Raw genomic sequence first — 24,242 nt, forward strand, 5'->3', positions numbered from 1 at the left:
ATTTGATCCCTGTAAATAGTGTGTTGGAATAAAGTTTAACGTTTTACTATAGTATGCAACACTGCTAGATCTAACTGCTTTTGTTAACCTTCACCAGGCTAGGGTAGCTGTTTGGCACCAAATTTATATTAGATATGGTGTTAGGTAGCTGGGAGTATCATGAACATTCATCTGTGTTGGTAGTAATTATAGTAAAATGTTGCACTTTATTCCAACACAAGGTTACACAGAGATCAAATTTTCAACGACCACTGTCGCCTTCATCAGGATAATTAATGACCAATCACTTCAAAATCTCGCAAGAGTTACTGTTACAGACACATGATCTTATTCATACAAGACTTAACACGTGGCCTAAGCAATTGATAAAAATTGCCAGGGATTTTATATTGTCCACCATCTCTATTACATGTAAGTGATGGCTGGAATGCCCTGATATACATGTATATGGCCTCCTTAATGCCAATTTTATCCTCCTTCCAGAATGAAGAGTGGCAGAGCATGTTTGGCTCGTCGTCCAGCGAACCCAAGTCTCTCCCCGCCCAGACAGTTAAACCTGCCTTCCAACCAGACCCACTCAGTCAGAGTTTGAACCAGCCAATAGCAGCTTCGCAGGGGGCGGCACAGCCAACCCACCAGGTCAGTTGGAAATTTAGTCTTCATTTGTCAGCGTGCAAAATACCAGGTTGCCCAGTTGCCCCAGGCAACCAAATTTTACTTTTACTTGGGGCAACCAATTTTTGAACCAAGGTAGCCCAGTGTGCTACCTAAATTTAAGAATGCCCCCCCCCCCAAAAAAAAAATCATGCCCACTTGGGTTGCACCACTGTATCCGGCAGATGCTTTCTGATTTTAGGTTACCGTATTAATGGCTATTACTAGTATTAGTTAACTAAAGGCTGTTAGAAATATTGTCAAAGGCTTATGTATGTAACATTACTTAATTTGAGGAAAGTAGTAACTTAAAATTCTGATGGGCAACCAAATTTTTGCCCTAGGTTGCCCTGGTTAAAAAATTATTTTGTACACTGTTTGTGCAATTTTGTCATGTAGTGTGTGTAGTCCAGTTGTTAGCAACCCTGCCTCTGGATCATGAGGTTTGGAGTTCGAGTCCCGACCGTTCTCACTCATGCATGCATGCTACTGGAAAGGGTCGCAGACCATAGGATGGGATGTTAAGTTCATTGTGTTTAATTGGTGAAAAAGAGCTACTGGAATTTCCCTGGTACAATGAACCTGTAAATACTGCACATAGTGTCTGTCTTCTCTGTCACGACCAGTGGAAGAACAGTACTGTTGATCAGTGAGCTACAATGTGAAACTGGATTGAGGTCACTTTCCTTTCATCCATATACCATAATTTATCAAGAAATATCAATAATGTATCATGTAAATAAATTTAAACTACCTGATAGTTCATATATATGAATGTGCAATCTTTAGCAGACTACATGTAAAAATGTTCATTTTGTCAGACATTTCATGCAGCATCCACTAGTTTTTGTCAGTGACTGTTGAGATAGAGATATTTTGATAATGTTTTCCCAGGTTTCACAAGACCATGTGACTTATATACCAAACTTTATTTTCCAGACCAAGACCATCTCAGTGAATGCCCCCATCAGTATGAGCCAGCTACAGGCTAATACTGACACAGGAGGGTCTCCCAAAAAACAACCACCAACAACAGAGAGAGTCCCTGAAACTAGAAGCACCAATGTACAGGGTATGTCTGGTTTTATTTAGAAATTGAAAAACCTTTAAAATTTGAAGAAGTAAAAAAACTGTATGCTGCACACTTTCATTAGATACTTCTTATTTGTAGGACTTTAAAGGGCTAGAATTTTATCTCTCCCTTTGACTTCATAAGTTTTGGCACTTACATTGTTTATTTCCTGCTGCCACAAAGATTTAGAGCTTGTAGTTAAGATTGCAGTTGAAATAATGGTTGCAACACTAGGAGACAGAACATAATATGGGTTTACCACAAAAATGAGAAACACTGTATGTAAATATTAAAAAAAATTATCACCTATGCCAAAGCAGGCCTCGAAATACTGGGTGCATGTGCACCATAGTTCACCAAAAATTGGAGCTGTGCACCCATTTTTTTTCTGTGGATGCACCAGTACACCGAAATATTTTTGTAGGTTTACATACGTTGTATGCAACAATGTTAAATGTATACTGCTATACAACATGACTTTGTTCTTGACATCCAAGTGTCAGAAAGATAAGAAAATTCTTCAAGTTGTAGTATTTTTCTTTAGAAATTAGACATAATTAGTTTTTGCTGACATTCTACTTTTTCTATATGGTGCACCCAAAATGTTTTATGACTTCCAATTTTTTAGGTTGGGTGCACCAGTGCACCTTTCCCAAAAATGAATTTCAAGCCCTGCGAAGTCATGATGTTTTGTGCCCTCCTCTCCTTCTCCTTCTAGTCCGCCATGCCACATGTAAGATGGAACTCAGAAGGCTGGTCCAGCACAAGAGGGAACAGTTTGCCGCAGACATGGCCACCAAGACTCTGATGGAGACCTCCGTGTGGGAGACCAAGTCCCCACCCCTGGGGTGGAGACCCAAGGGTCAGCTGGTCGCACATCTGCACGAGCACAAGGCCGCTGTCAACAGGTACGCTTGTTTATTCAGTCTTGTTTTGATTTTGAACATACTGAAGGTTTTAGCATACTGAAATAGCCAATTGGCTATAGCTACCAATTCTCCGGTTCTGATGGGGTTAAATTTTATTAATGAATGAATGAATGCATGAAGACCTTTATTGTACGCAAATATCCACTGGGTTCAGTACAGGTCACAGGAAAGACGTCACAGTTTGCAACTGAATATATACAATGTACCAGCTAGCACTAATTCTATGTACTATGGACATATAGTCTAATAATGACGATAATTTGGCTTCTTCTCGCTTCTTAGTAATGATGTAGATATAAGTACAGATGTGTTTTATAATCGAAGGTTTGTATAAAACCATCAGAAATATGAACTTATCTGTGTTGCTAAGATGTATGAAATGGGGAAACATACATTGCAATAGTTTATAAAGCTCTGCTCTCTCTTCGTTGTATAAACTACATTCTAATACAAAGTGTTGATCATCCTCTATCCTATTTAGATTACAATGCTTAGTATACATATTTGTTAATGAATGGTCAATTAGATCCATAGTCAGTCTTGTGACAACCTATGCATTATGATTAACTTTTTGGTGGTCTCCTTGACTATTTTTCTTTCTGATCCAAGCATTACATTATCTGACTGTACATAAATATGTGTACAAGAATAGAGCATGCCTAGTCTACTGTGACCATTTTTTTCAAGTCCATTGAATGGTCAGACAGGTTTAACGGTTAATGATAATACACAAAACAATCAAAGTTAATATTCATATGCATGACATTATTGTTAATCTTAATTCTTATCTGTAATGATTTTCACATGATGCATATTTCAAGCGCTGTAATGTTTATTTTGCGTAGAATTTCGGTGAGCCACGATCACCAGTTCTTCAGCACGTGTTCTAACGACGGCACGGTGAAGATCTGGGACTGCCAGCGCATGGAGGGGAAGGGTGTGACCAACCGCTCCAGGTCAATGTTTATCAAATGTTATAATAGATTTTTAACCCTTGTCCTGCGGGGACCACATATATGGGTTGCACATACAGTACCACCTATATATATATATTTGGGGGTGTTTCTCGTGCAACGCATCACACCACAGCAAAACGGAATGCCTAAGTATCTACGCCACCGCAGGGCAAAAAAAGTCTGTCTGTGACCTGATTAAGACTTCAAATTATTTGAAAATATTGTGTAAAAATTGCCAGCAGGCCAATGGTTAAGTTGTGGTACTAGTGATCTTCCAGGTTTTAGACTCTTATTTGTAATGTGTAATGTATAATACATGTATGTGAGTCCTGATGGACGTGTTGAAGGACATGTTTGTGACTTTTTGTACAAAAGCCGCAATTCAGCACTTGTGCTGCGAAGGTTTTTATTTTAGGTCTCTCTCTCTCTCTCAGGGTCACCTACACCAGGCAGGGCGGGCAGATCAAGTGTCTCACCTTCTGTCAATCTTCCCACTCCGTGGCATCTGCCTCTGACAACGGATCCATACACGTCATCAGGTAAGTGATGGAGTGTTGAACATTGATTTTACTTGTCAATGATTTGATTTGATTTGATTTCATTTATTGAAATTGTAACAAGAAATAATACAATACACGTGGGACAGAGGCAGCTATTGCTGGTGTTGTGTCCTCACATAGTCATAGAAACAAATACATTACAGACAATACTCATTTTCACTTGAATTAAGTGAGGAAAGCTATGTTAAGTGCCTTTACCAAATGCACACGATTGGTGGCATGTCAGGATCTTGAACCCGGGACCTCTTGGTTCTGAGTCAAGCACTCTGTCGTGACGCCACACGACTCCACTTCCAGGTAAAAAGAAAACTTGAAGAAACTAACAAAGTACCATAGCCTTTTTCAGACCATAGGGGCAGTAGTGAGTGGGTTGTTAAATTCCAGTTTCATGCATGGGGGGTGGAAGGTGATTTTGCCAGTTGATTGATAGGGATGTCAAGCCTGAAGGTGACCTGCTGGGTGGGAGGTACATGTATGTGGGGTGATATGTTGGGGAATTCAGGAAGAATTGTGTACACTTTAGGAAGTGTCACACCCGATTAAATGGTCATTCCACTTTGTTCCAGAGTTGAGCCAGGGACTCCCAGAATTTCCATCCTACATTCGAGAGAGCTGGACCTACAGGCCGAGGGGTGTGTGGTGGACATGAACCACTTTGACACAGGTGGGCAGTTTCTGGCAATACCTCAGGAGCAAGTCCAACAGTATATCATATTATGTTAGCTTAAAAGATTTTGGGTTAAGATCACAAAGCCTAAGACCAGAATACATGTACTTAAAAAAATAGAATTTTACGGCTCAAATGTGCTGATGTTGACACATTGGCGCACCAAATCCGTAGTGTGTTTTTGGCACACAATTAGACAGATTAGCCTAAGAGGCTCGGTGGGCGTCACTCCACCGTACAGGTGAGAAAGTCATGTAAAGTGCCTGTCCCAAGGGCGCAACGTCAGGCCACACCACTTGCCAATAGTAAGCAGAATATGCCACTTTCCATGACAGGGTCCCAGTCCATCCTGGTGTACGCGACCGTCCACGGGAACCTGGTGGGCTGGGATCTACGAGCGCCTGGCGAGGCCTGGAAACTCAAAAACGACCCCAAATATGGTGAGTTGTCCAGACACCCAGCAAAACATGAAAGGAAAACTTCCTTGTCAACTCCATTTACTAAATGTACATTATATTTTGTATCAATATCATCGGCATTGCTGAGCACTCTCTAGAAATGTTTTAATGTAGATAAGGAATACATGCCAAGAAGCAGTAAATACTGAAGCAATATAGATTGGATATGATTTTGGAAACGGTCAGACGTTTCAGGTAGCATCCACTACCTTTCGTCAGAAAAAGAATACAGATTCTGAACTGTTATACTACACCACAGTTTACCTGTTATAGTGTGTTATGGTGTTCAGATTCATGTTAAAGTCAAATATTATCAGGACCATACAGTATACTAGGGCAAACAAATGTTATGGAATAATTATTGTAAAATCACCTGGTCTAGTTTATAAGTCAGTATTAGTTTTGTCACACAAGTTTGTGTCTGTTCAGGTTTGATAACGTCCTTTGCTGTGGACCACAAACAGTGCTGGCTGGGTGTCGGTACCAGCAGTGGTACCCATGTGTGCTGGGACCTCAGGTTCCAACTACCCATATCAACTGTCAACCATCCCACAGGTTAGTCTGTCAGCCAGCTGGCTGTGTTGGTAGCTGTCAGACTACATGTAAAATGTATCCCACAGGTAATTGTGGCCCTTTCATTGAAAGTTTCATTAATTTTTAGGGAAGGGTGGAAAACACAAAAGTAGGAGCTGCAGCAAAAGAGTGATGATGATGTAAATGTTGATGATGATGGTGTAGATGATTTTGTTGATACAGATGATGATGATGTAAATGATGATTTAGATGATGATGTAGATGATGATGATGGTGCAGATGACTTAGATGATGATGTAGATGATGTAGATAAATATGATGTTGAAAAATATGATGTAGATAAATATGATGGATGTAGATGATGCAGATGATGATGATGTAGATGATGTAGATAAATATGATGGATGTAGATGATGCAGATGATGATGATGTAGATGATGTTGTAGATAAATATGAGGATGATGCATATGATGATGTAGATGATGATGATATGAGGATGCAGGTGATGATGATGTAGATAAATATGATGATGTCAATTATGCAGATGATAATGTAAATGATGACAATATGATGATACACATGATGATGATGTAGATGATGATGTAGTGATGATGATGATGATGATGTAGATGATGGTGATGATTGTTGGTGATGATGAGGCTGAGGATGCTGTAGATGATGATGATACTAGATGTAGATGATGATATCTCCCCTGCCAGGTGCCCGTGTGAGGAAGCTGTGCATGCACCCGAGCCAGCAGTCTTGGGTGATAATGATGTAGATGATGATGATGATGTTGATGTAGATGATGATATCTCCCCTGCCAGGTGCCCGTGTGAGGAAGCTGTGCATGCACCCGAGCCAGCAGTCCTGGGTGATAATGATGTAGATGATGACGATATGAGGATGTAGATGATGATGTAGATGTAGATGATGATGATGATGATGATGATGATGATGATGATCTCCCCTGCCAGGTGCCCGTGTGAGAAAGCTGTGCATGCACCCGAGCCAGCAGTCCTGGGTGATCTCTGCCGTGCAGGGGAACAACGAGGTGTCCATGTGGGACATGGAGACTGGAGCCAGACAGATGACTCTGTGGGCCAGCAGTGCTCCTCCTCTCTCAACATCACAGGTCCGCTTCTTTCATTATCAATTCTTTTCAGAAAGACAACAAGGGCGTTGTAATGGTTAACTTCTACAACCCCTACATAAACTGCGGTCCAAACAAGACTCCTGTCACCAACATCAGCCACGTGGCAGGTATACTGACCTACAATTGTGTTCAAACATTTTATCCAACAGTCTGTGGATGTGTGAAAAAAATAGAACTTGCTTTTCACAGATATGTACATTGAAGGCAAATTTCCTTCTTATATGGCAGTGAATTTTTACACAAAGATATGCATTTTGCCTTAACCCACTATAGTTAGATCAGGTGGATTAAAGGCACCCAATATTCTGATTAAGGCAATCTGTGTGATATTGACATATTGCCCCTTATTGGCACATTTGCATCATTAAGTCATACTTTGAGTGTTTAAAAACGGTGCAGAAACAAACTGCACAAAGAGTCATTTATTTGTTGAAACCTCCAAATTATACATTAGCCCAACTGGCAGCATGCAGCTTTTTTAATGAGTTCTCGCTACACAACAACATGACATTTTTGCTCCATAAATGTCAATATGCAGTGGAATTGTGTTGTTTGAACTTACTACGTAATATTTACATAGAATTTTGCTTTGAAAATCTGGTTTTAAAGCCCTGAGATTGCATTGGGCACCTACATGTATAAACAGTACCTGCAGAGTTGACTTGTTTTGTCAGAAGGAGTGCTGTTTGCCAATTGTGAAGACTATACCCATGTGAGCTAGTTGGAAATGAACACACAGATTGAAGAACTTTTCTGTATTATATTTCAGGCCTCCAACCATTCTGTGTTCGGGATGTACTGCAGCCCTGGAGATGGGAACCCCTTCCTCCTGACAGCAGGGTCGGATCAGAGGATACGAATGTGGGACTTGGTTTACCCTGACAAGTCCTATGTGGTGGCAGGTGCCGCCAATGATCCAGTCATGTCAACATCTTATGTGTGAGTTTCTCTGTTTTGTTATTTTTGACCTGCAATCTGGTTCTACATGATATTAAGCATTGTTGTGTACTGCACTGATGAAGGCTAGACATCCATTTATTTAAGTTCATTTATTTATTTGCACAAATAAAAACATTGATTAACGAATGCAAAACAAATTTCCTTCAACTTTCAGAGAAAAAAAAATTTTGCAACTTGCATTGCAACTTGCAATTTGGCACATTAAATCAATATCATGAATCACACATTTCATTACAGAGATGGGAAAGAACATAATTCCAGCCCTAAATGTATCTTAAGGTCTTAGATGACATATCTAAAGAGTGGCTGCAATATGCCCATCCTGTTATTTTGGAGATGACAAAAAATGCAGGGAAACCAAGCAGTAAGCTGTTACAGTACTAAAAGCAATATTCACTCAAGCGACTGGTTAGATTTTGAAAATAGTCAAACATTATACTGTTAATGGTATCATATAATTTGGATAATAGGAGGAGGACATTGTACAAGCCTTGGAGGCTTCTTTCCTCCTCCTGCATGCTGTTTTTTTCTTTGTTTTGCATTTGTTGATTAATGTTTTTATTTGAGCCGTGTGCCTACGAAGCTGGTGTGTTAAGCCAAAGGGCGATTATACCGGCTATACAGATACAGATACAGAAATAAAGTAAATGAATGTCAAGCCTTCATTTACTTTATTTCTGTATCAGTAAGCTGTACCATTTCTAGTGTAAAGCATATTTGTTTATTGGTATTTTCCACAAAGTGAAAGGGAGGGCAAAACAGGTGCGTACGCACCTTTACAAGTTGCCCTCCTCTATACAAAAAACAATATAATGTGTGAAAACACATCAGCAGCAAAATATACACAGTCAATTATGGGAATATATAACTTGAATACACAAAACAGGCAATAACTATAATGCGATGAAAGAACTGTTGGCACCGTATTTCCTATGGCTGATCAAGAGTAATGTTTTTATCAACAGAGCCCGGATGATTGACGGTACAGAGGTGGTTCAGGAGGCCAGCAGTAAGCCGAGGGGAGGGACCAATGAGGACGTCCCGCGGAGAGGTCCGGACACCCCTCCGGCCGGACACCAGGACACGGTGACAGACATCGCGGTGTGTCAGGTGGCACAGTCCCTCATCCTGTCCTGCTCCAGGGACGGGGTCATCAAGGTCTGGAAGTAGTACAATACTGAGACACCGGCAAAATTTGAACGTTTGAACGTACAGCACCTGTGTGAAACCCGAAATTTGCACGGTTTTCATGGGATGTTTGGTCAACGTTGCATCAGAATTTTGCTTGTTGCAGAGGATACCTTTTCTGACACAACATCTGGAAACTACAGACGGGATGTTAACCTTATGTGTAAATATCCGAATTGTAATTGTCCTGACACAATTCAGCCGTTTTGGCTGCATTGTTTGTGACAATGTTATTGAAAGCAACCATTGATATACGAATATGATCTTATAGTCAAGTCAAGTCAAAGTCAAATTTCATTGCACAACGACTGTCATGGGTACAATGTATGGCAAATAATAAGATATATGAGACATTCTGCTGAAGCACTGTGTACAATGCATTACGGGTTTCGCACAGGGTCAGTACGTTCTGCGGATGTGCTTATTGTACTCAGCCTTAGGCAGTCTACTGGCCTGCAGGTGTAGGCTACACCTGGACAATCATGTTGTATTGTATTCACCAGCGATCAATGAGAGATGTGCATGTACACTGTACAGTGTAGACTCAACTAGTCTGTGTCTTTATTTACATACATGTACCTTCAAGTTGTATTCAAATTAGGCATATTAGACTTCAATGAAAGAAGGAAGGAAGTAGGGAAACACCAATGTGATCAGTATATAATGTTCACAATCAGGTCTCTAATAGTTGTACAAACTACATTCTGCTACAAAAGGATGTTCATCTTTTATTGTATCTGATTCCAGTAATGTACTGTACAATTGTCAGAAAAGTCACGCTATTGACAGGTTCCAAAAGTGTTTTAGAGTGTTGATAATATGCTTTAATATTATGTGCAACATACAGTCACCAATGTGATATTGAAGTAAGATATATACAGTATAATACATATTACTGAATGGATAGAATATATATCCAATTAAACTGTACATCATGCCAGAACTGTTAATGTTTTCAGTATCCTGACATTTTTCAAAGAGTGATATGAGTCAAAGCAAGAGGGTTAGGAAAAGAAAAGGCCTTACTAACTAGTGCTCTGCTAAAATACAACTTTTTTCCATCTACAACCCACCATTATCCCTGCAAAAGTGTCAGAAAAGTGCAAGAAAAGAAAACAAAACGTATGTGAAAGCTAATCGAAATAACTTCGTAACCTTTACTCTGTGCATTTTATTTGTCAATGCCTTTTTCTGAGTGACAAAAAAAGAAAATGTAGAGGTTCGCGTGTGAAAGTTTTGGTTTGGTCCGTTTTTCATGCCCTTAAATCAACCTACGGGCTGCTTTTCCTCAAGGTCATGTGACAGAAGGTGAACTGAAAGAAAGACAGACTATAACAACATACAGGTTACATCATTTAGGTCCTAATTGATTTATAGAGTGGGATCCTTACGCATACATGGTATCATGGTATCATAAAGACGCATGACATGGGGAAAGTTGGTGTATGGTAATCTCCAAGCAGATCATACCGTGGCGGGGCAGTACCCATTGGCCAGAGGAGTGTCTATTAGCCACCCGTCTGGCCAATGGATACTGCATTGCCACCAATTTAAAACACATTTACACAACGGAGGCAATTTTTTATATTCAATGTTTCATCGCTGCTTTTCCTTCTTTAAAGAAATTCCGAAGAAATCATTGTATGATTAGACTCTAGAACGGATCCAGATGAGGGCCTGTAAAATCATCTTGGGATCACAGTATACGAGCTACAACATGGCACTGACAACCCTGAACCTCAGCTCCCTCGCTGACCGACGTCGCGAACTTTGTAGGGCATTCGCAGATAACCTGCTGAACTCTGAGTTCCGTGATTGGTTGCCCCCGCTGAGACAGAACATTTCCGGTAGAAGTACACGTAATGCAAATAAATTTGATGTTCCACTCTGTCGGTCTGCACGTCACAAGAACTCACCAATTCCTTTTTAGTTGAACTGTTAAACGCCAAGTAATCAATATAGTACTTGCGCTCAGACTCCACTTATCTGTCGTGTCTGCAGTATCTTGTACACTGAGTGACCCAACGGCACAGACGTCTTCTCTTCTGTGTGTTATGATATATTTTAATCTGTAATGTTTATGTATTGTATTATACTTGTAAACGAATATTGTAATGAGCAACACAATTCAGACTTAAGTCTGCGAGTTGTTTAATAAAGACTGAATTGAATTGAATTGAATTGAATGATTATAAACAGATTGCCTCCTCTGTGTTGCGGCCAGCTCCAGACTATTGAGTGATTTATTTAGTAAATAAAAAAATCCATACGTGTGTATCAAAACACGTAACGGTTACAAACAAAACGTTTCTAAAAAGATCTAGATCACCAATGCAACATCTATGAGAAAATTCACTCCTGTGTATCTAAACTCCCCTCTAGAGTTCTGTACAGTGATAACTCTCAGCTCCAGACCATTATCTGAAAAAGAAACTAGAAGCGAAAGCTCACACTTGCCAAGTAGCCGGTTGACAATTTAAAACATCTTTACACCAGGGAGGTAGGTTTCAATATTTAAGACTTCATCGCTGCTTTCCCTTCTTCAAAGAAATTCCGGGGAAATCATTGAAGATTGCCTCCCCTGTGTTGCGGCCAGCTGCAGACAATATATTGAGTGATAAATTTAGTAAATACCAAATGCGTGTGTTTTGTATACGTAACACGTCACGGCTACAAACATAACGTGTCTCCAATGCAACATCAGGAAAATTCACTCTTGTTTATCTAGATTGTGCATGCCTGGGGGGGGGGGCTTGTGTTGAAATAAAGAGCTCTCAAAGACCCTACTGTTTTCTTAAACTGAATAATTGAAGCATATTGGAGTATTTAGCACGGCGGATAAAATAATAATTGATGCCACGAGTAAATCTAAGGACAGGTAGGCTACAACAAGATACAGATTACATAATTTAGGTCCGAATTGTGTGTATAGAGTGGGTTCATGGTGACAGCTGGTGTATGGTCAGTGTTGGTTCGTCCTGGTTATGTCTGTTATTGCAGGAAAAATACACTCATGCATGCTTACCTAAACTGTGCATGCATGTACGTTGTGGGAGGGGGTTACTGTAGTGTAGATGTTTCAAACCACTCACTCGTTTTTCAAACGGAGAATATAGAAGAGCCTGGCGGATAAATATTAATTGAGGCTACGTGACTGATGAAGTCAGGCGTTAGGTTATTTCTCCTCCTATCATCGCTTAATCTAATTTCACTTTACCTAAAGAAATGCACTATGTGCACACCATTCATCCTGCTTAACGATTAGACAGGAAAGATACCGGTAGGGGTATTTATGCATTTCTGCGTGACAAAAAAAAAGTCGAGAGAGAAGGTACAGGTTCGCGTGTGAAAGTTTTGGTTTGGTCCGTTTTTCATGGCCGCAAATCAACCTACAGGCTGCTTTTCGTTAAGGTCATGTGAGAGAAGGTGAATTGAAAGCGAGACAGACCACAACTTACAGATTACATGATTTAGGTCCAAATTAATTTATATATGGAGTGGGATCCTCACGAATATACATGGTACGAGTATCATAAAGACGCATGACATGGGGAAAGTTGCATGTTGAATGGTAATCTCCAAGCAGATCATACGGTGGCGGGGCAGTATCCATTGGCCAGAGTAGTGTCTATTAGCCACCTCTCTGGCCAATGGATACTGCATTGCCACCAATTTAAAACACATTTACACAACGGAGGCAAATTTTTATATTCAATGCTTCATCGCTGCTTTTCCTTGTTTAAAGAAATTCCGTAGAACTCATTGAATGATTTATAAATAGAGTGTTGCGGCCAGCTTTAGTCTATTTAGTGATTTATGTAGTAAATAAAAAAAGATCAATACGTGTGTTTCAAAACACGTAACGGTTACAAACAAAACGTTTCTAAAAATATCACCAATGCAACATCTCCGAGAAAATTTACTCTTGTGTATCTAAACTCCCCTCTAGACTTCTGTACAGTGATAACTCTCAGCTCCAGACCATTATCTGAAAAAGAAACTAGAAGCGAAAGCTCACACGTGCCGAGTAGCCAGTTGACAATTTAAAACATCTTTACACCAGGGAGGTAGGTTTCAATATTTAAGACTTCATCGCTGCTTTTCCTTCTTCAAAGAAATTCCGGGGAAATCATTGAAGATTGCCTCCTCTGTGTTGCGGCCAGCTGCAGACAATATATTGAGTGATAAATTTAGTAAATATCAAATACGTGTGTTTTGTAACACGTAACAGCTACAAACATAACACGTCTCCAATGCAACATCAGGAAAATTCACTCTTGTTTATCTAGATTGTGCATACCTGGGGGGGGGGGCTTGTGTTGAAATAAAGATCTCTCAAAGACCCTACTGTTTTCTTAAACTGAATAATTGAAGCATATTGGAGTATTTAGCACGGCGAATAAATATTAATTGATGCCACGAGTAAATCTAAGGACAAGCAGGCTACAACAAGATACAGATTACATAATTTAGGTCCGAATTGTGTGTATAGAGTGGGTTCATGGTGAAAGCTGGTGTATGGTCAGTGTTGGTTCGTCCTGGTTATTTTTTGTTATTGCAGGAAAAATACACTCATGCTTACCTAAACTGTGCATGCATGCACGTTGTGGGAGGTGGTTACTGTAGTGTAGATGTTTCAAACCACACACTCGTTTTTCAAACGGAGAATATAGAAGACTCCAGCCTGGTGGATAAATATTAATTGAGGCTACGTGACTGATGAAGTCAGACTTTAGGTTATTTCTCCTTCTATTATCGCTTAATCTAATTTGACTTTACCTGAATAAGTGCACTATGTGCACACCATACATCCTGCTTAATGCTTAGCCAGGAAAGATACCGGTAGGGTTATTTACGCATTTCTGCGTGACAAAAAAAAAAGACGAGAGAAAGGGTACAGGTTAGCGTGTGAAAGTTTTGGTTTGGTCCGTTTTTCATGAACTTAAATCAACCTACGGGCTGCTCTTTCTGAAGTTCATGTGAGGGAAGGTGAATTGAAAGAAAGAAAGACAGACCACAACAACTTACAGATTACATCATTTAGGCCCAAATTAATTTATGTAGGATGAATGGTGTGCACATAGTGCATTTCTTTAGGTAAAGTGAAATTAGATTAAGCGATGATAGGAGGAGAAATAACCTAACGCCTGACTTCATCAGTCACGTAACGAGTGGGATCCTTACGCATATACATGGTACGAGTATCATAAAGACGCATGGCATGGGGAAAGTTGCATGTTGAATGGTAATCTCCAAGCAGATCATACGGTGGCGGGGCAGTATCCATTGGCCAGAGTAGTGTCTATTACTATTAGCCACCTCTCTGGCCAATGGATACTGCATTGCCACCAATTTAAAACACATGTACACAACGGAGGCAAATTTTTATATTCAATGCTTCATCGCTGCTTTTCCTTGTTTAAAGAAATTCCGAAGAAATCATTGAATGATTTATAAACAGATTGCCTCCTCTGTGTTGCGGCCAGCTCCAGACTATTGAATGATTTATTTAGTAAATAAAATATCAATACGTGTGTTTCAAAACACGTAACGGTCACAAACAAAACGTTTCTTAAAAGATCACCAATGCAACATCTCTGCGAAAATTCACTCCTGTGTATCTAAACTCCCCTCTAGAGTTCTGTACAGTGATAACTCTCAGCTCCAGACCATTATCTAAAAGAAACTAGAAGCGAAAGCTCACACGTGCCAAGTAGCCGGTTGACAATTTAAAACATCTTTACACCAGGGAGGTAGGTTTCAATATTTAAGACTTCATCGCTGCTTTCCCTTCTTCAAAGAAATTCCGGGGAAATCATTGAAGATTGCCTCCCCTGTGTTGCGGCAGGCTGCAGACAATATATTGAGTGATAAATTTAGTAAATATCAAATGCGTGTGTTTTGTAACACGTCACGGCTACAAACATAACGTGTCTCCAATGCAACATCAGGAAAATTCACTCTTGTTTATCTAGATTGTGAATACCCGGAGGGGAAGGGGGCTTGTGTTGAAATAAAGATCTCTCAAAGACCCTACTGTTTTCTTAAACTGAATCATTGAAGCATATTGGAGTATTTAGCACCGCGGATAAATATTAATTGATGCCACGAGTAAATCTAAGAACAAACAGGCTACAACAAGATACAGATTCCATAGTTTAGGTTCGAATTGTGTGTATAGAGTGGGTCCATGGTGAAAGCTGGTGTATGGTCAGTGTTGGTTCGTCCTGGTTATTTTCTGTTATTGCAGGAAAAATACACACATGCTTACCTAAACTGTGCATGCATGTACGTTGTGGGAGGTGGTTACTGTAGTGTAGATGTTTCAAACCACACACTCGTTTTTCAAACGGAGAATATAGAAGACTCCAGCCTGGTGGATAAATATTAATTGAGGCTACGTGACTGATGAAGTCAGACTTTAGGTTATTTCTCCTTCTATCATCGCTTAATCTAATTTCACTTTACCTGAAGAAGTGCACGATGTGCACACGTACCGTGCACCCTGCCTAACCAGGAAAGATACCGGTAGGGTTATTTACGCATTTCTGCGTGACAAAAAAAAAGACGAGAGAAAAGGTACAGGTTCGCGAGTGAAAGTTTTGGTTTGGTCCGTTTTTCATGGCCGCAAATCAACCTATATACAGGCTGCTTTTCGTTAAGGTCATGTGACAGAGGGTGAATTGAAAGCAAGACAGACCACAACAACATACAGGTTACATGATTTAGGTCCGAAATGATTTATAGAGTGGGATCCTTACGCATACATGGTATCACAAAGACGCATGACATGGGGAAATTTGGTGTATGGTAATCTCCAAGCAGATCATACGGTGGCAGAGTAGTATCAATTGGCCAGAGTAGTGTCTATTAGCCAACCCTCTGGCCAATGGACACTGCATTGCCAACAATTTAAAACACATTTACACAACGGAGGCAAATTTTTATATCCAATGCTTCATCGCTGCTTTTCCTTCTTTAAAGAAATTCCGGAGAAATCATTGAATGATTTATAAATAGATTGCAATACGTGTGTTTCAAAATACGTAACGGTCACAAACTAAACGTTTCTAAAATATCACCAATGCAACATCTCTAAGAAAATTCACTTCTGTGTATCTAAACTCCCCTCTAGAGTTCTGTACAGTGATAACTCTCAGCTCCAGACCATTATCTAAAAGAAACTAGAAGCGAAAGCTCACACGTGCCACGTAGCCGGTTGACAAATTAAAACATGTTTACACCAGGGAGGTAGGTTTCAATATTTAAGACTTCATCGCTGCTTTCCCTTCTTCAAAGAAATTCCGGGGAAATCATTGAAGATTGCCTTCCCTGTGTTGCGGCCAGCTGCAGACAATATATTGAGTGATAAATTTAGTAAATACCAAATGTGTGTGTTTTGTAACACGTAACGTCTACAAACATAACACGTCTCCAATGCAACATCAGGAAAATTCACTCTTGTTTATCTAGATTGTTCATACCTGGGGGGGGGGGCTTGTGTTGCAATAAAGATCTCTCAAACACACTAATGTTTTTTTAATTGAAGAATATTGGAGTATTTAGCCCCGCGGATAAATATTAATTGATGCCACGAGAGTAAATCTAAGGTCAGACAGGGTACAACAAGATACAGATTACACGATTTAGGTCCTAATTGATTGAGAGTTGGTGAAAGCTGGTGTATAGTCAGTGTTGGTTCGTCCTGGTTATGTCTGTTATTGCAGGAAAAATACACTCATGCTTACCTAAACTGTGCATGCATGTACGTTGTGGGAGGGGGTTACTGTAGTGTAGATGTTTCAAACCACACACTCGTTTTTCAAACCGGAGAATATAGAAGACTCCAGCCTAAATATTAATTGAGGCTACGTGACTGATAAAGTCAGACGTCAGGTTATTTCTCCTTCTATTATCGCTTAATCTAATTTCACTTTACCTAAAGAAATGCACTATGTGCATACCATACGTCCTGCTTAATGCTTAGCCAGGAAAGATACCGGTAGGATTATTTACGCATTTCTGCGTGACAAAAAAAAGACGACAGAAGAGGTAGAGGTTCGCGTGTGAAAGTTTTGGTTTGGTCCGTTTTTTATGGCCGCAAATCAACCTACAGGCTGCTTTTCGTTAAGGTCATGTGAGAGAAGGTGAATTGAAAGAAAGACAGACCACAACAACTTACAGATTACATGATTTAGGTCCAAATTAATTTATATATAGAGTGGGATCCTTACGCATATACATGGTACAAATATCATAAAGACGCATGACATGGGGAAAGTTGTTGAATGGTAATCTCCAAGCAGATCATACGGTGGCGGGGCAGTATCCATTGGCCAGAGTAGTGTCTATTACTATTAGCCACCTCTCTGGCCAATGGATACTGCATTGCCACCAATTTAAAACACATTTACACAACGGAGGAAAATTTTTATATTCAATGCTTCATCGCTGCTTTTCCTTGTTTAAAGAAATTCCGAAGAAATCATTGAATGATTTATAAACAGATTGCCTCCTCTGTGTTGCGGCCAGCTCCAGACTATTGAATGATTTATTTAGTAAATAAAATATCAATACGTGTGTTTCAAAACACGTAACGGTTACAAACAAAACGTTCAAAAATATTACCAATGCAACATCTCTGCGAAAATTCACTCCTGTGTATTTAAACTCCCCTCTAGAGTTCTGTACAGTGATAACTCTCAGCTCCAGACCATTATCTAAAAGAACCTAGAAGCGAAAGCTCACACGTGCCGAGTAGCCGGTTGACAATTTAAAACATCTTTACACCAGGGAGGTAGGTTTCAATATTTAAGACTTCATCGCTGCTTTCCCTTCTTCAAAGAAATTCCGGGGAAATCATTGAAGATTGCCTTCCCTGTGTTGCGGCAAGCTGTAGACAATATATTGAGTGATAAATTTAGTAAATATCAAACGCGTACTTTTATCTACCTACAGGCTGCTTTTCGTTAACGTCATGAGAGAAGGTGAATTGAAAGAAAGAGAGAAGGTGAATTGAAAGAGAGACAGACTACAACAACATACAGATTATATTATTTAGGTTCGCATTGATTTATAGAGTGGGATCCTTACGCATACATGTTATCACAAAGTCATATGGCATACATGAAGAGAAAGTTGGTGTATGGTAATCTCCAAGCAGATCACACGGTGGTAGGCCACTGTATCTATTGACCAGAGGAGTGTCTATTATCCATCGGAGGCTAATGGACACTCCTGTGGCCAATGGATACTGCCTTGCCACCGTATGATCTGCTTGGAGATTGCCCAGACATTACGCAAGAACAACAAAGACGAACCTAACATCCTTCCCAACTTTAAGCCATGGTCATCAAGACAATGACAAAACTGAACCAAGAACATGGAAAGATTCACCACAAATTACGTTAAAAGTCGATCGTGTACTTATTTTCATTTTGGTTAACGGAATATAAGTATTTTAAAACAGTAACGATTCTGTTGTTTATTTTCCCATTTTAAGTTCTGCTGACATTATGACTTAGATGAAAAACGTCATCATCGATTTAGAAAAAAAATTACCAAACTGATTTGAAGCCAACATTTGGCGTCTTATAAGTAAAAATAGGGATAAGGTTGTCCTTAATATAAGGTCGATCCTAGACCTTACGTTTAAAAAACACCGTCGACAAAATATGCATCCGCTCAGCACCCTATGATCCTATTGGTCCATGATTTTATTTTTATCCTTTTTTTTCATTTTTATTCATTATGTAAACTTATGCAGGTATGTTAAGGTCATCTTCTCGCTGGCATAAAGCTGAAAACGCCATATTGTCCGACGTGCTCCTGTGAGCCGGCTGTTGTTTTCGGAAGTCCAGAAAAACTCTGTCTGTGGATGCTGGACAAGACACTCGACATCATCGGAAAATCGACAGTATCTTTGAGGTGGGTTTTTAGTGTTCGAACCGTTGTTTGTGAAAATGCATCAAAATGACTTAATGATCAATTATCTGAAAATTTAACGATTTTCCTCTTTTTTTTTCAACGTTGTCACACAAATACGTTAATATCAAATCTTGTCCACTTTTGACAGTCCAGCAAGCACGCACCTGATTCGACAATGCTGGACAAGACATTCGATGTCATCTGACGATCGGCAGTATCTTTGAGGTGGGTCTTTATCAACACATATAAAATCTTTTCGTAAAATAATAAGATGGAGGGTGTTTGTTAGTTGTCTAAATTCCAAGACAGTTTTCTTTGTTATGTTTTACTTGTCTCACAAATGCATATGTTAATATCATCATCGAGTCAAAATTAAGCAAGCTCCTAACTTGGCGTAACGAATTGCAACACCCGATATTCCTAGTGCAGTGTGACGCAGTTGTGTTCCTTTTGAAACACCTGAGAGTTTGAATTTTTAATAATGTTAGTATAATTTCGTAGGCTTTGTGATCAAAATGTAAAATTTGCTTTCCACGATCGTCCGTAGATGTTCTAGATATCCTACTGCTTTCAGGGTTTTATTTGGGAAAATTGGGGTTCGTGGTCATGCCGCCTATGGTGGATAGTGGTACACAAGGTATCGAGTTTATTAAGGTCTCATTTATGTAACAGTATTACTCCAATAAGAAGCCGACCCAAAAAGTAAACAGCTACATGCACGTGTGTCTGGAGCGGTGAAAATGTCCCTTTTAGCGAGCCCAACGGATCCAGAACGAGTATGTAGCGAAAGCTTGGTTGTAGCTGAAGAAATTAGCACATAATTGGCAGGGTTTTTTTTGCAGTAGGGATTGTGCGTTCAGAGGTTCTCGGCAATTGTATTACACGGTGTAGGGTAGATGTTCTCAACATAGAATAACTAGTAATATCAATATTTTTCGGGTAGGTTGTCTACATTTGTTAGCCTTGGTGTCATTCGCTTTATAACGGCAACCTCGAAAATATTTTCGTTACAAATCGGAAATTTGGCAATATTTTGGCAAAATTCAAAGGAAAACTCATGCATGCACGAGACCTTAAAAATACACACTTCATGCGGTTAGCCCAGTTTATGTTCTCAAATAGGCTGTATTTGCGAAGGAGGTTTGTTTAACACAGACCGTAGAACGCCTAATTGATTGAATGTGTTGGATAGAGACTTTACATCAATTTTTAAATTGACGTCTTTATAGTTTTGGCATGGAAACATGGAAATAAAAAGACGGGTTGTAAAACGTCAGCACTCCCGAAATCGAGGTTTATTTCACGCGCAAGGATTGACGGGTAGACTTTTTGGCGGCGAAGTTAAATTTTATCCCTTCTGTGGTTTGTTCTACACTGTTTGGCTCTTCCTAATATATATACCTTAACGACGTTTTGAGTTGTGCTCGGTGCTTTCTTTAAAATTTTGTCCCAAATGTTAGAAGGCATCACAGACAGTTGCATGACAGACTTTATGTATCAAAAGGAATATAAAAAAAGGACTTGCAAGGGATACCTTGGATACTTGAAATAATACCTTTAAAATTATACACCATGTACCAGTGTAGTTGTTCATTAGTCGTTCCTGTAATACAGTAGTGATACTTATCAAAATATACGTATATTGAACCTTCTGCAGATCTGATAAATTATTCTATCTTTGTCAAAAATAATCCAAACACAAACAGATATACAAATTTTAACTTAAGATGATAACATAGAAGTTGGTAGAGCATTATAATGGACAGGAATAAAATGGCTTTAATAATTTTCGGTGGGTCACTTGTATCATTTTGGGTTGATCACTTTAATTATTTTCGGTCGGTCAGTTTTATCATTTTCGTTGGGTCACTTGTATTATTTTTAGTGGGTCACTTTTATTATTTTTGGTGGGTCATTTTTATTATTATTTTCGGTGAGTCACTTTTAGTATTTTAGGTCTATCACTATTAATATTATTATTTTCGGTGGGTCACTTTTACTATTTTTGGTGGGTCACATTAATTACTTTCGGTGGGTGACTTTTATAATTTGCGGTGGGTCACTTTATTTTTTTCGGTGGGTCATTTTTATTATTTTAGGTGGGTCACTTTAATCATTTTTGGTGAGTCACTTTAATCATTTTAGGTTAGTCACTTTATAATTAGCCCCCTTCTGAACGGAGATGGGCGCCGCCCTATGCGTCACTTGACGCAGGAAGGCTCTTTAACTTTTTAACTTAACTTTATAATTATTTTCGGTGGGTCGGTGGGTCAATCTAGTTATTTTCGGTGGGTCTCTTTAAATATTTTCGGTGGATCACTAATTATTTTCGGCAGGTCATCACTTTTATTATCGTCGGTGGGTTACTTTAATTATTTTTGGTGGGTCACTTTAATTATTTTTGGTGGGTGACTTTATTTTTGGTGGGTCACTATTATTATCTTAGGTGGGTCGATTTTATTGTTTTCGGTTGACCACTTTTATTATTTTCGATGGATCACGAATTTATTTTGGTGGGTCACTAGCTCTATAATCATCTTTGGTGGGTCACTTTAATTACTATAGTTTTGGTGGGTCACTTTTATTATTTTCGGTGTTTCACTTTTATTATTTTAGAATGAAAATCTTTATTGAAGGAAATGCCAAAGGTACATTCTTTATGTAATAATAGTTTATTGGCAACACCCCTTGTACATGGCAGCGTACAAAACCGCTGAATTACGTACACAGGTTTAAAAACAATTCAACAATAAGGTGAACTAAACAAGCAAAAGACATTGACAAACAAGGTACAAACATAAACTGGCTGTACACAGTTATAACTTAGATATAGATCAGAAGTATCTGCAAATGATTAAAAACTATATTGGTCCGGTACTGGGAGATTTCAACCTAGGTCTGCTTGTTTATTTAACAAATCAGTGAAATAGGGAATTGGACTCGTTTTGTACCGCTTTGTTTTCGTCAAGGGAATGTCGAGTTGGTTTGCCCCCTTCAGGCATCTGCCATGAATATCTGAGCGGGATGGGGGTAACCAACCAATGTCGGAACGTAGGGGAGTTAAGGAGGGACTTTGCAAACTTAAGACTGAGGGCTTCTCTTCTTTTCTCTAGGGACGGCAAACATAATTGGGACAGGGCGATGTTGTAAGACGTGTACAGGGGGCCAAGGATTATCTTGACTGCTCGTTTTTGTATGCGTTCAATTCTTATTACTTGATGTGCAGAGATACTTGAATTCCAAACTGGGGCCGCATATTCAAGGGTGGGACGTATGTATCCTTGGTAGAAATTACAGAGGTCTTGAACAGGGAGTCCGGAATGTTTCAGATGTGTAACTGCAATTATTTTCGGTGGGTCACTTTTATCATTTTCGGTGGGTCACTTTTATCATTTTCGGTGGGTCACTTCAATTATTTTTGGTGGGTCACTTTAATCATTTTAGGTGGATGACTTTTTTTGCGGTGGGTCACTGTAATTATTTCTGGTGGGTCACTTTAATTATTTTTTGTGGGTCACTTAAATTTTTTCGGTGGGTCAATTTACTTATTTCTGGTGGGTCACTTTCATTATTTTCGGTGGTTCAATTTTATTAGTTTCTGTAGGTCACTTTTCAGGGAATCATTTTAAATTTTTTTGGTTGGTCACTTTAATTTTTCTGTGGGTCACTTTTTTAGGTGCGTCACTTTCATCATTTTAGGTGGGTCACTATAATCATGTTTGGTGGGTCACTTTATAATTTTTGGTGGTTACTTGAATTATTTTCGGTCGGTCAATTTTGATGTTTTCGGTGGGTCACTCTACTTTTTTGTTGGGTCATTTTAATTATTTTTGGTGGGTCACTATAATTATTTTTGCTGGATCACTTTAATTACTTTTGGTTGGTCACCTTTATTATTTTAGATGGCTTTTATTATTTTAGATGGCTCACTAATTTTTTTGGTGGGTGACTTTAATTATTTTTCGGTGGGTCAGTTTTATTATTTTCGGTGGGTCACTTTAATTACGTTTGTTGGGTCACTTTTATTATTTTTGGGGGGTAACTCTAATTACATTTGGTTGGTCACTTTTATCATTTTAGGTGGGTTACTGTAATTATTTTTAGGTGGGTGACCTTAATTATTTTCGGTTGGGTCTATATCATAATTTTCGGTGGGTTACTTTATTTTCGGTGGGTCACTATAATTATTTTCGGTGGGTCACTTTAATTATTTTCAGTAGGTCACTTTTATTATTTTAGATGGCTTTTATTATTTTAGATGGGTCACTGTAATTTTTTTGGTGGGTGACTTTTATTATTTTAGGTGGGTAACTTTATTTTTGGAGGGTCAATTTAATCATTTTCGGTGGGTGACTTTTTTCAGGTGGGTGGCTTTTATCATTTTCGGTGGGCGACTTTAATTATTTTCGATGGGTCTTTTTTATCATTGTCGGTGGGTCACTTTTATTATTTTGGGTGGGTCACTTTTATTATTTTTTGTGGGTCACTGTACTATTTTCGGTGGGTCACTGTAATTAATTTTGGCTGGCCACTTCAATTTTTTTGGTGGGCCAATTTTATTTTTTGGAGGGTGACTTTTATTATTTTGGGTGGGTCACTTTTATCATTTTCGATGGGTCACTTTAATAGCCTCAGTTAGTCATATAGACTACCAAGTTGGGGTCAGGGATCACAAGTCATCACAAACTTTATATTTATAACACTAGTAAAGTAAATAAATAAAGAATGCACACAGTATATCTATGAAATATGTAGTGGTGTTTTAATCCATGCTATGAATATTACAGTTTAAAAAGATAGATGTGACTTGAAGCAAGAGAAGATCTGATGTAAAATGTGCAGAACAAACCAGACCCTCCCTGTACTTAAACTGAAATATAAAGAGAATAATGATGTGAGTCAGATCTAAATCTAAAAGCAGTTTTACAAATGTTCAAGTATTAGGAGTCGGTATTGGATACAACACTGACTTACATGATGAATCTTTGTATCTTACAGGTTGATTCAGCATAAGGATACCGGACGGTCAACATGGCTCCTGGAAAAGGCAGGGGTTTGGCCTGAATGACCAGAAGTATAGGGCAAGAACTCTGCAGAACTTAATATAGCTTTATAGTTTGTTTAAGGACTCTCTTCGTAGCTTTATAAGTATATCCTAAAACATCTGTGGTGTCAGGGTTG

General features: G+C 39.0%; 1 protein-coding gene and 1 pseudogene across 1 annotated transcript in view; one reads left to right on the forward strand and one right to left on the reverse strand.

Moving 5' to 3' along the window:
* The window catches only part of LOC109479724 (phosphoinositide 3-kinase regulatory subunit 4-like), a 39,717-nt gene extending 30,574 nt beyond the window's left edge, over positions 1–9,143 (forward strand). The window contains exons 27-37 of the mRNA XM_019781714.1: positions 484–639; positions 1,594–1,726; positions 2,445–2,634; positions 3,501–3,611; positions 4,046–4,150; positions 4,738–4,835; positions 5,174–5,278; positions 5,726–5,851; positions 6,808–6,965; positions 7,756–7,925; positions 8,912–9,143. Of these exons, the coding sequence (XP_019637273.1) occupies positions 484–639; positions 1,594–1,726; positions 2,445–2,634; positions 3,501–3,611; positions 4,046–4,150; positions 4,738–4,835; positions 5,174–5,278; positions 5,726–5,851; positions 6,808–6,965; positions 7,756–7,925; positions 8,912–9,116 (1,557 nt within the window). The 3' untranslated portion in view covers positions 9,117–9,143. The remainder of the gene's footprint in view (positions 1–483; positions 640–1,593; positions 1,727–2,444; positions 2,635–3,500; positions 3,612–4,045; positions 4,151–4,737; positions 4,836–5,173; positions 5,279–5,725; positions 5,852–6,807; positions 6,966–7,755; positions 7,926–8,911) is intronic.
* A 1,262-nt stretch (positions 9,144–10,405) lies between these two features.
* LOC109479725 overlaps positions 10,406–24,242 on the reverse strand; it is a 16,071-nt pseudogene continuing 2,234 nt past the window's right edge.

This window comes from Branchiostoma belcheri, unplaced genomic scaffold (assembly GCF_001625305.1).
Source record: "Branchiostoma belcheri isolate BF01 breed outbred unplaced genomic scaffold, Haploidv18h27 scaffold5, whole genome shotgun sequence".
In the NCBI taxonomy this organism is placed as follows: Eukaryota; Metazoa; Chordata; class Leptocardii; order Amphioxiformes; family Branchiostomatidae; genus Branchiostoma; species Branchiostoma belcheri.